We start from the raw sequence: 12,908 nt of genomic DNA, 5'->3' as shown, positions 1-12,908 counted from the left end.
ATTTGCATACAACTAAAACCTCACAACATCAAGCTATGTAGGGGACTGCCTAAATTCGATTATTTTCCTAACATTGCCAGTCTTCAGGTTTAATTAATGGTGAACATACAAGTGTGTTCTGTTTTTGTTTTTAAAAATAACCAAACTTATTTTCTGATTATGAGCACTTGGATGGACTTCGAGTGTGCTTGTTTGGAGGAATTTCCTGAAATGTACAGAACTTGTGAAGTTTCTCTCTTGGTTGCAGCTTAGGATGGAGGGAAGGATACTTTTCCATCTTCTTCCTTGTTGGACATGGTGTTCTTGGTCTGCCTCTCTCCTGCCATTATGTGATATTCTAACATGGGTGGGTGAAAAGGTAGATCTGGCCAGCAGCTAGACTCCATTTCCCAGGAGTCCCTGCCTGCATGGCTGGGGGTGGTCTCCATGGAGACCCCAGCTGCTGTGCTATGATAGCATAAGTCTGGGGTTGCCATGCTGCACTGGCAGGGTGCAGGACAGGGAGCTGAAGATATCTTGTGGCAGGGGCAACTTGGTCAAATTGTAGTTCTGCCCTGGCCCCAGACCAAGCTGGCCCCAGCCATGCAGGCAAGGGGTCCTGGGAAATGGAGTCTGGCTGTTGGCCAGATCCAGCCCATGGGCTGGATTTTGCCCACCCCTATTCTGACAGCAGTGAAGAAGCAAGCTGTTAAGGTGCAGTTGGGTGGGGGGAAGAAAGGAATGGGACACTGTTTTTAGGTCCCTGCTTACCTAATTGCTTGTGTTGCCATTTCTTCATCCATCATATGGGAAATGATGCAAGGAAACTTGACCGCCTGCTCCTCATGCCTCTATCCCTTGTGCTGTTTCCAGAACCAACAAGCAGCAAACATTTCAGCAGCCCCTGATGGTGGCACCCTGAACTGTAGCTCAGTACTTGGGGGTTCAGTCTGGCATCTACAGCACCATCCTTCAGTTGGGAATCCTGAGGTGTCAAATGCTATCAGACATCATTCCCAGAACTCATGCACAGAAAAATGTCCAAGAGCTGGTAACACTGAAATCCAAAACTGAGGTTTAATTGTCATTTAAGATTTAAAAAAAAAAATACCTGTAATACTATTTTTTAAAATTTTTTTTTAAATGTTATTTATTTTTATTTATATGATCCTCAATTTTATCTAAATACAGTGTTGCTCTACTGGCCTGGCTTTAATGTTCTACGACAATTAAACAAAATTTAAAATTGAGTGAATTTGTATTGGTGTAAAAGATACTAGCAATAGTCTTTCTTATGGGTTTATAGTGGTTACACAGTGTACCAAGTATGTCAAACTTCCCCCTCCCTCCTTCCTAACCTGCCCCTGCCCCCAGCCAGATCCAGATATGGTAGCAAAGCAAGTGGAAGCAGTGGGAGTTAATGCAGCCATTGCTCACCCCCCACCTCCAGTACATGTTGCCACATGACACCGTAATTTTGACATCCCTGCAGTATGCAATCATAACAAGAAAAAGATTGGTTGCAGGGAAAAACACACTGTTCATCCAGCATGTCCCACCTGATCATGCTTTATCATTAAGCAAACATGAGGTCTTAGTCCCAACTCTTTCCTTGCTGCCTTCCTTAAAATAAATTTTGGCAATTAATAACATCCATGTATATGTGATTGAAGATCCGCTTTGGTTGGAGATACCTAGAAAATAGCTTGTTGAAGGAGAAGAACAGTGAGGGCAAGAGAAGGACTGTAGTAGGGTTTGTTTTCACCTTGAAAGCTGGTGTTAGAACTTGGCATACACGGGTATGTGAATCTTACTAATTTTAACCATGATATTAAATGTTATCAAAAGTATCAGAGGAAGAGGGAAGAAAGGGCTGAGGAAGAGGGCTTCTCTGGTGAAGTCTTGAGGATAGCTGAACTTGTGGAGTCACCTTAAGCCCAATATTTTCACCTTGGGTATTAAAAATGTGAATTCACAGAAGTAGCAGAAAGTGCAAAGCGAGTTTTATTTTTGGCATTAGTACCAAGCCATGTGTAACTTTAGTATGGGTTACACAAGAGAACTTAGATTTGACACTTTGAACCAACTGCTATGTGTTGAAACCAAATGAAGTGTTTGAGTTAAGCTTAATTACTGTATGTCTCTTCTGTGAAAATATGAAGTACTGTTTCTTTGGCATGGTAGGAATTAGTTAAAATTGTCCGGTGTTCTCATCTATAGATCTGGGTGTGCTGATCATTTCTGTGTTCTACTAAGGTTTTCTAGCTGCCAGTATTTTTTTTTTTTTTTTTTTTTAGTCTGAATGCATATTTTACAGTGATAATCAAGTCTTAATTTCCTTCCCCCCCCATATTTATTTGATCCTGGACCAAAAGTTAAAGTTGAAACCGACTGCTTCATTTTTGTACAGGATGTGAACAGATGCATTGAGGCCCTAGATGAGCTTGCTTCACTTCAAGTCACAATGCAACAAGCTCAGAAGCACACAGAGATGATTCTGACACTCAAGAAAGTAAGATGTTGCTTTACTGTAAAAACTTTTGAAAGTTCAGTGGATTGATTTTTAGCCATTGTTTTTAAGCTTATTTATCTTAGTTTGTGAAAATGTTTGTTTGTTTGTTTCTTTTTAAATTTTGAATGAATTTTACTAGATTAAGCAATTTATGTATCCTTTATTAAAGGAGGATGAGCATAACTTAAAAAAAATTTAAAAAGCAGATATGCATGTAGGTCTGGTTACATTTCATTTGTGAATCTTCAGATACGAAAGTTCAAGGTTAGCCAAGTTATTATGGAGAAATCTACCATGCTGTACAACAAGTTCAAGACCATGTTTCTGGTTGGGGAAGGAGATTCTGTCCTCTCTCAAGTGCTGAATAAATCACTTGCTGAGCAGAAACAGCATGAAGAAGCAAACAAAACCAAAGAACAGTGGAAGAAAGGCACAAATAAGAAAACAGAAAAAGAGAAAGAGCAAACAGGTATGTAGTGGCTTCCTCAAATGCACTCTCCACCATCTCCATCTTAAGCAACTCGATTTCAGATTGCCGTAGTCCAAATGTAATATAATGTAGGTTTCTTTATTTATTATTATTTTGGAACAAGTCCTGGACCTCAGTAGGTAGGTTATAAGGATGTCTTGCTGCAGAATCTGCCCGTAGGCTAACAACATAAATGCAAGCTACAAACATTCATCTAGCACAGGGGCTATTGTTTTGGGCAGAGGGCTGCTTACTGAGTTTCAGCAAGCCCATAGAGGGGCTTGTGACAGGTAGCCCAGGGCAGATTAATATAAATTTTTAAAGTTTTTTAGGGGTCCCACAGGCTGGATAGAATAGCCTGGCGGGCCCACATCTGGTCCCCGGGCCGCATTTTGCCCACCCTGATCTAGCATCTAACATGCCTTCTCTTGAAACATTTATGCTGTTGGTTCCATGGCCAGAAAATGGCTGGAAGGGTGGTTGTGTCTTTACCCCATACATTCAATATTGCTGACTTTTATATTTTTTTGAACAGCGAGATAAGTGTTAAGAGAAATGTAGTTGCCTTTTATCTTGCATGTCTTCAAACACTGAAAGCAATTATCTGTATTTTCTTTAGGAGTTCTGTCCTAGCTAAAGCAAAATGTCAGTAATAGGGTGGACATATTTCACATGCTATTGCCTACAGCTGACTGTTTTACTAGAGACCTTAGACTGCAGTTAACATCCAGAAGATTTAAATATCGGGGGAATTGAGCACTTAACGACTTCCGGAAAGGTGGGGATAGAAATAAGTGTTAAAAAAAAACCCTGAAAATGGTCAGGGTGAACTTGGAAGGAGTTCCAGTAGGAATAGATGTAGAGGCCAAAATACTATAAAAAGTAACCAAAAAAAGTTGTATTCAACTCCTTTGGGATGGCCCAAAGACTGTCAGGAGAATTGGGTACCTACCAAATCAGGGTTTAGAAACCTACAGCCTGCAGAGCCAAGGGGCTTCTGTGGTGTTTTAGCAGCTGGGGACTTCACCTAGGCAGGAGAGAGAAGCAATGGTATTGCCAGGGGTACTGGTGGCTCCAGCCCTGGCAGTGCAACGCAGGTTGGAAGCAGCCTGCACCCAGGGCCAGGTAGATCCCTACTGCAAAACGTTACTGACCACTTGTTTTTTGGGTGTGTAAAAGGGAGGTAATTTCTGAGTGTCCTAACCACTTTAATGCATCATGGTGGAATATGACCAGAAGTGGATTACACAGGTACTACAGAGCATGCAGCAAAGGTTTGTGTAAGCACTCTTAAGTAGCCTCCTACTATATTAGCACTTACACATGGCCTTCATGGAAAAGCTTCCCCCTCTCCCCTGCACAGCCTCTAGTAAAGAAAACTAAAACAAATTAATACAAAGAAGAGCTGTAGATTGTAAAGAGTAGATGAGAGTGCTCCTGACCAACTGGAAGGAATTAAAAAAGCAAACTTTGATGAAGTTCATCCTAGGGTGCAGACAGAACTGGCTGAAGGAATATCATAGTTTCATAGTTAGTAGAGTCAGAAGGGACTTGAGCAGATCATCAAGTCTGACCCCCTGCCATGGCAGGAAAGAATGCTGGGGTCAAATGACCCCAGTAAGCTGTCTATCTAGCCTCCTCTTAAAGACCCCCAGGGTAGGACTGAGGACTTGGAAGTTGGTTCCAGATCCTAGCCGCCCTGAATCTGCTCTCTGTCAGCTTATGGCCGTTGTTCCTTGTTACTCCTGGTAGTGCTTGGGGAACAGGGACTCTCCCATTGCCTGCTGGTCTCCCATGGCCAGTTTATAGACGGCCACCAGATCCCCTCTCAGCCTCCTCTTCTGGAGGTTGAACAGGTTCAGATCCCATAGTCTATCCTCATAGGACCTGCCCTGCTGCCCCCTCATGCAAGTGGCCCTCCTCTGGACCCTCTCCATATTTTCCACATCCCTCTTGAAATGCAGTGCCCAGAACTGGATGCAGTACTCTTGCTGGGGCCTGACCAAGGTTGCAGGATCATCTCCTTGGACCTGCTCGTGATGCATCTGTGAATGCATGACAAGGTGTGGTTAGCCTTTCTGACTGCATCCCCACATTGGTGGCCCATGTTCATCTTGGAGTCAGTGATGACCCCAAGATCCCTTTCATCAGCACAGAGGCAGAAAAGGGAGTTCCCCAGCCTGTAGGTATGCTGCTGGTTCTTCTTCCCCAGGTGCAGTACCTTACACTTATCAGTGTTGAATCCCATCCTGTTCTCATCTGCCCACCTCTGTAACCTGTCCAGATCTGATTTGCAGCTTGTCCCTCCCCTCTAGCGTGCCCACCCCCACCCACATCTTGGTGTCATCTGCGAATCTGAACAAGGTGCTATTCACCCACTCGTCCAAGTTGCTGATGAAGATGTTGAACAGTGTGGGACCGAGGATCAGAGCCACTGGCAACAGTATTTGCCTAAATAATGATACCTAAAGTACATAAGGTCTTGCAACTAGTCTGCCAAAGCAGCTTTTGTCTAAATGTACAATTTTTAGTATAGTACATGAATTCCAAGAATTATATCTCTTTACTGCTTCAAATTTAGGCCTTTATTTTGCAGTAAATGAGAACAACTTTTGGGACATTACAGTAAAAAATTATAACATTAATTAAAGGTTGGCATGGAATAATAAGGGTTCTTGCTATTTGGTAACTGGAAGGTAATGTTATTTCTCCCACACTTGAGCAGCTTTTGGTTCCAATACCCACACATTTTCTTTGAAAGTAACTGAATGTGTTAAGATATTTCTTGGCTGCTTATTTAAATGGAAAGAGCTTATCAAAGAACAAATTAATCTGTATGACATTCTAGCAGTAAAATATACATATGGGTTTCCCTCACTTTATGCAGGTTCTGTATGTGCGAATTTGCTCTTATGCGATGACCCTTTTTATAACAAATATTCATTATATGCGAGGTAAATTCACTCTTATGCGATCAGTGTGGTGGAAGCCTGCAAGTTAGCTGCTTTGTGGGAGTGACACATGCCTGTGTGGATCGGTGCTCCTTACCCGTTGTCTGCGACACGTTTCTGTAGTTGCCATCCCCATTATGATTGTGCCCTGTGTTGATGTGTACCATCTGCTATTGATGAATACCAATATTTTGTAAAAGTGGTAGAAGTGGGTCTGGAGATCAGTACAGTTGAGGTCTTGGAATGTATCCCTATTTGTTACATTGTAAAACGGGTTCCTCATATGCAAATTCAGGTTATGCGCTATTTTCCAGGAAAGCATGTACAGTAGGGCTGCGCGAAGCTTTGGTTACCAATTCAATTCAGAGAAGATTCAGCCGAATTTGGCGACCAGATCTCCAAATCTGAATTGAATTGGGAGATTGCTAAAAAGGTTCAAATCAATTCGGAAAAGCTTCAGTGGAGACTTGGTGATTCGGGCAGCCACAACTCTGCCAGTAATTTGGCAGGGGGGAGTTGGAGGAGGGGATCATAGGGGGACCCCCCCACCAGGCCCCATCCTCTGCCTGCTCCCCCAGGCCCCCTGATCCCCACCCACTCTCCCAGTCCTGTCAATGGCTGCCCTGTCCAGCCCCAGCATCCCAGCTCTTAAAAAGAAAAAAAAAGAAAGCCTTGCACTCACCAGCTGCTGCAGCAGTTGGTGGGGCCTCTGGGGGCTTGTGGCAGAGCCTCCCTTGCAGCAGGGTCGTCCCCCCTGCCTGGTAGGAACTGGTGAGTGCAGGGCTTTCGTTTGTTTATTTTTTAAGTCCTGGGATGCTGGGGCCGGGCGGAGCAGCCATTGACGGGACTGGGAGAGCAAGCAGGAGATGAGGCCTGTTTGACTGAGAGATCTGGCCAAATTGATTCGGGACAGTGATTCGAATCACAAAATCCATCTTACCAAATCACTGTCCCTTGTATCGGCCAAATCTGAAGTGAATACTACCCACTTCACACAGGCCTAATATACAGCATGAAGGAAGGGAAACCTGTATATTTATTGCCTCTATCAAGAAAATGAGGCTACTGCTCAAGTGTTTTCCTGAAGTCTGACCTTACGTGTGCTCTGAATCAGGATTGGGCTTCTTTAAATTTTTTATGAAGAATATTGTTTTAAAATGGGTCTTCTGCCTTCTAGTATCACTTTCTCAAAGGGCTTGATAGAAGATAATCTTGGTATTGGGACAATTATACCATTATTGGTTTGTACCCATATGCTTCTTGATTAGAACATAGAATTGAGGGGGGAAGTAGAAAGTTTTCTGTCTGTGAAAATGGGCTATATTTTTAGCGACTTCAGTTAAGTAACCCATAGCATCTTTGATTAGAAACTCCACTTGTAACATGAGACTTTTTTCCCTGTAGTGACCGGAGGAAAAACTTGTCCCTATTCAGTTGTTTGGTTGGTTTTTTTTACCTGAAGTATAAACTAAAGCCTGTAACGTCTCTCTCTAAGTGTCAAAGTGCTTGTTAATCTACTTTACCATTCACTTTTTCTTATAATGCTTATACATATAGTCAGATTTGTGGTAAAACTCACAGAGCAATTTAACTTTCTTGGATCACTGTTCAGTCCATTACTCCCAGTAACTGACACAAATGGAGTACTAGACTACTTAATCATACTTTTTTGTTTTGTTTCCTTAAAACTTCCAGTTAAATACTGCCACATCATACTATATAGACAATAATGGGTCTTTGGATGTGGAAAATTGAGATTTTAAATCATTGTAGCACATGATAGTCCTCTTTCCTACTGTAGTCTCATAGTACGTCTATGAAGAAAGTGGCGTTTGTTTCAGCAGGGGAGGGAGAGCTGCTACAGTTGCATGAGAGTCCCCTTCGTGTCTCCAGCGTGGCCATACCCCAGAAGAACAGAAAATCTCTTGAAGCGGACCACATTGTATTTCCTGTCTTTTTTTTTTTTTTTAATAAGCCATGTGCTTTTTTTAACTTGAAGAGACTTAACTTATCCAGTACTTGCATTTGTTTGGAGTGTGTGTTGTGAATAGTTAGAACACAGATTAACTTGCAAGTGATGGACTTCAGCAACATTTTATACCATTGTTGGTTTTGGCTTCTTAAGTATTCTTTGTAAAAAGGAGAACGCCTGCTTGTTTTACTTAAATACTCAAGGAAATTGTGAGTCTGAGCTAGGTAGATAGACTCTGCTACAGTGTTTTTGCTTTCCAGTTATATTCTCTCTGCTGTAAACGTTAGGATTAGGGGTAGCAAACTTTCACAGTGCAGATGTTGATGTTAAAAACAAAAAGATTCTGCATCTTTTTTTGTTAAGTTTGGTTTCTGCTTACCTATTGCACCAACTTTTTGTCTTTGTAACATTAAAAGGTTCAAAGATGCTGAATGGAGGGCCTGATTCTCAAGACAGCAACCAGCTGCAACACAATGGAGACAGCACCGAGGAAAAGAGAGACAAGCATGAAGTCAGCACCAAGAAAAAGTGAGCATAGTTCTAATCTTAGAACGAAAGGGCTAAATCATTTGTGGTATGTGCCACTCATTCGCTATCTCTCTTCCCCCAAGATAACATTAAGCCAGCATCTCTATAAACTTTGAACAGCCTGAAGGATAGGTGAAAGTTCAGGCCATTTCTAGACCTTACCTATTGGATCTCTGCTTTCACTGAACTCTGCATTAGCCAATGTAGGACCACCATTGTTGGACCACTGGGTTTCATTTATTTTTTCGCAAGCATAAGCCAATCTCTTGCGCTTTTAATTAAAAGAAAAAAATAACCCACACTTGAAGTATTGGACAGCTAATTGGGGGTTTATTGTGTCAGGGTGGGCAATCTGCAGTATGTGTGCTGCAAGTAACACATCAGAATCATAGAAAGTTAGGGTTGGAAGAGACCTCAAAAGGTCATCTAGTCCAAGCTGCTGCTCAAAGCAGAACCATTCCCAGCTAAATCATCCCAGCCAAAGCTCTGTCTAGCCGGGTTTTGAGAACCTCCAAGGATGGAGCTTAAACAACCTCTCTGGGTAACCTGTTTCAGTGTTATACTACCCTCCTAGTGAGACTATTATTCCTAATGTCTAACCTAAAACTCCCTTGCTGCAACTTGAGATTGTTGCTCCTTGTTCTGTCATAAGCAGCCACTATGTGGCACACAGCAGACTTGGGAGGAAACAAGGCAGCAAGAGACAGGGCAGAAAGCAGAGCAACAGATCAGGCAGAGGAATGGGGGTTTGGAGTGGTACTTGGGGAAGATGTGGGGCTAATTTGTGGCATACCTGCATCCACTGCATTATGTTATTGTGTAAAAAGACCAACCCCTTAATCTATTCCAGACACTGAAAATTGTAAAATATAGTTATTGGAAGATCATACTAAATGCAGCCCTCCCGCCACCACTGCTGCAGGGAAACCAGTGGCTGGGAAGGCAGGGAGGATGTAGTCTTACCCTCTGCTGCTTGACCCATCATCCCCCATTCCCTACTTGTGGCTCACTGCCCTTTTAAAACCCCAGCATGTGTTGTCAGTACATTTCTGAAAATGAACAAGTTTTGTTGGTAGATTTTTCTCTATTGTAGATTCTTAGCTTTTGGTATTTGTCTCACCTGGTATAGTCCTGCTTTATGAATCTGTAGCTGAATTTGTGGAGGGATTCCCTTCAGCCTACAGAGGAATGAAACCAGTCATTCTAGCAGCATGGGCCTGAACTTTTAAACAGTCTGGTTAAGAGATGCAAGTGTTTGCTGTGTCAATGTACTAACACAATGTGGTTTAATAACCCAGATTTAAATAAATCAGATTTATTTGAACAAATATAGGCTCTTAAGGGGTGCTTTATTGTATTTAGCTTAAACCGCTTCTCAATTTGATCTGATTTAGTTTGGTTAAACCTAAATAAGTGTTTATGCAGCCCCAGTATTGAAGGCTAAACCAGTTTCAATTCAAAGTCTTCACAATCTTTATTAAAGATGGTGAAACTCTCCTGTGGAGAAGGCCTTTGACCAAGGTGTCAAACTTGCTACGTACTCCAGGCCAGATTCCAACTCAGAGCATGAAGAAGCGATGGCTTCATCTCCAGTCCCAAGCTGGAGCATGCAGTGGTGCAGCAGTTCTTGCTCTGGTTGTGATGCAGAGCACATGGCAGTGATTGCCCCTACCTCCATGCACTGTTCTAGAGCTGTTGCCAGTGTTGCATGTCCCAAGGCATGCCAGTGGCTCCAGCACAGGCATGAGGTGAGGGCTGTGGTCACAAAGTGCAGATGGGAGAAACAACTGGAGAGCAATTAGGCTTTGTCAGCCCTCAGTTGCCTTCCTGCTGCCAACTGGAAAGTCCACAAAGGCCCAAGGGCCCCCAGTTCTGTAGCAGGCGGTTTATCCCCAGCCACACTGGTTGTCCAGTGGGCCCAATACAGCCTGCAGAGCTGCTTTGTTTTCACACTACATATTTGAGTCTTATTCAAACAATTAAGTCAAATTTCTTGTTAAAAAAAACACTGCTCCCCAGATTTAATACCACAAAAATCAGCCTTGAATGGGCAGCAATAAAATCTTTGCATCCAACAGACTATGTAGCACCAGCATTTTTTACATTAACAAAGAAAACAATTACATACATAATACCTAATAAAAGACTCATTGACTACTAATTTCTGTTCACCTGGTTTATTAGCTAAACATTCTTTTGTAAACAGCTCAAGGAGTGGGGCATGTCTGTCTGAGCATAAAAATGCATAAGCTATCTTTCTGAATTTACACTGAAGTATAATGGATAGTGATATCAGTTTAAACAGTTAATTCATTTAGAATGGAGCACTGATGTATCAACCTATTTGGTGACTGGAAATTGTGGTAACACCAATTTTCATTCCCTTTGAAGCTGTGCTGTGTTAACAGCTTTAGAAAAGACAGTTAGTTGTTTTGTATAATTTTATATGCATGGATGCTTTGGAAAGATTATGAAGAAACTTTTGGTTGGTTGATTATTTAGTTAGATTGCAAACATACATCGTGGAAAAGTTCTGGGTGCAATGAGTAATTCAATGGCAGTAGAGCAGTATTAAGTTACAACTATTAGAAGTTATTTACTAAATAAGCATGTGCTCCCTACTGAAGTTGTCTGTTTCAAAATAGGATCTAACATACTTTACTTATTTCTACAGGGGGAAATTTAAGTGTTCTTTGTATAGGTAGCATTAACCCTTGCTGCTTTTATTCTTCTAGAACATCTGGTGAAGAAAGAGAGTCTGAGAAAACAACAAAAGAATCTGCCTCTGAAAATAAATGATGCCACTGGAATTTTTTTAAAGTACAAATTACAGAGGATTCTTATGTTTTGCATTTAAAATCTATAGACTGCTGAAAGTTTTAAATAATTTTATAAGCATAGTATTTTAATGTTAAAAATTTTGTGGAATAAAGCCCCCTTTAATCTTGGTTTTAAAAGTATTTAAACATCCTTGCTGATAGTTTTGTCCAGTATTAACAGGCAATACGCAGTTCAAGTGTGAAAAAATCATTTAGGAAATGAATGCTTGTGTTACAGGAGTTAGAGCTGTAGTATATTTTTATCTGACTACTGTATGTTTGTCTTGTTGAAAAGAGTGACACTTCTTAAACTGCCCAAATGCTTTATTTGTATAAACCTAGTCTCTTCCTAAAATACTGACCTATTTGTGCATAGTTTTCAAAACGGATATTTGTCAGGGTGTCTTTTCACTGTGTTTTGTAGAGTTGAAAGCAACACTTTTATAGCAGTTGAAATGTTAAATGTCTGAGTATACTTAATCACTCATTTTTTAATACAGAGGTTTAGTTTTGTTCTTGCAAACTCATTGTGCCAATTTATGCTATGTGACTTTCCATAATAATGCTTTTGGTATGATAGATGTCATACTAGGGGAAAAAACTGAACCAGTGTTTCCACAGAACCTATTGATGCACATCGATCAGAAAACACTGTCTTGAACATTTCTAAAAATTAAAGAATTTAAGCTGATACAGAAACACGTGATTCTGCATATTTTGTGAGTTGTATAAATGGACACCCATTCTTTTGGACTAATTTTGAAAATTAACCCAAAATTATATGAATAGTTTTGGTTTTTTCAGTGTATTTTGTGAAACATGTTCTTTGATTCTGATGCTAGATTTAGGTGATCTATGGATTCATACCTAAGTATTGTTGCTACACATTACATCAGATTTATAGTTATTTGTAGATGGCCAAAAACTCGGGTGTACAGGGACTTCATGTTTACAAAATCCAGTTACTTGAATTGCTTTACACCATATGCAGTGTTGGGTTTTTTTTCCTACACTAAATGCTAATACAGAAATAAATGTAGGATTGAAGGCAGCAGGTGGTGCCATCCACCAAGAAGGCCAAAAGGAAGTAAGTTTGGATTTTCCATTAGTATCTTACAGAAAGTGGTTTCTAGTACTGGGAAATTTAACTGTTTTACCATCTTGTAAGATTTCCCTGAAAACTTCAAAGCCAATGTGCTCACCCTCTTCTAGGGTTTAGAACAGGTTTGCCGAGCTTCTAAGCTCCCATGGGCCACACAAAGCATAGGCAGCACCAAAAGAGCCATGGGCCACTACACTGAACATGCTCTTCCCTCTCCAACCCCACATGTGACCCACTTACCCTTGGCTCCCTGGACTATACCCCCTAACCCCCCCCCCACACACACAAAGGCAGGGAGCAGCAGCTAGAGGAAGGAGGGAGGGAGATAGTGGCTGGGGTGAGAGCCTGGGGACCATAATTTAACTTCTTGGGGGCCTTCAGTTGGACATCGATGGTTCATAACAGTGGTTTTCAACCTTTAATCATTTTATGGACCCCAAAAATGTTAAATGGGATTGTGGAAGTTCCTCTGGAAATTCCACAATGGAAGTGCATTTTGAATTGTAAGTGTGGATATGCACATACTTTGAATTGATCATGGTAATCTTTCATGGACCCCTTAGACATTCTGCAGAC

At 41.4% G+C, this 12,908-nt stretch overlaps 1 protein-coding gene across 3 annotated transcripts in view; it reads left to right on the top strand.

The window, feature by feature from the left end:
• PSIP1 (PC4 and SRSF1 interacting protein 1) overlaps positions 1-11,929 on the top strand; it is a 50,654-nt gene extending 38,725 nt beyond the window's left edge. For all 3 annotated transcript variants that reach the window (XM_090038734.1, XM_090038733.1, XM_090038735.1), the window contains exons 14-17: positions 2,390-2,491; positions 2,741-2,960; positions 8,300-8,411; positions 11,147-11,929. In XM_090038734.1, the coding sequence (XP_089894860.1) occupies positions 2,390-2,491; positions 2,741-2,960; positions 8,300-8,411; positions 11,147-11,210 (498 nt within the window). In that variant the 3' untranslated portion in view covers positions 11,211-11,929. The remainder of the gene's footprint in view (positions 1-2,389; positions 2,492-2,740; positions 2,961-8,299; positions 8,412-11,146) is intronic.
• The last annotated feature ends 979 nt before the right edge of the window (positions 11,930-12,908 follow it).

Source organism: Crocodylus siamensis, chromosome 3 (assembly GCF_052110815.1).
Source record: "Crocodylus siamensis isolate JL-2025a chromosome 3, ASM5211081v1, whole genome shotgun sequence".
Classification (NCBI taxonomy): domain Eukaryota; kingdom Metazoa; phylum Chordata; order Crocodylia; family Crocodylidae; genus Crocodylus; species Crocodylus siamensis.
The sequence above is the reverse complement of the archived record's forward strand: the minus strand, read 5'-3'. Positions and strand labels throughout refer to the sequence as shown.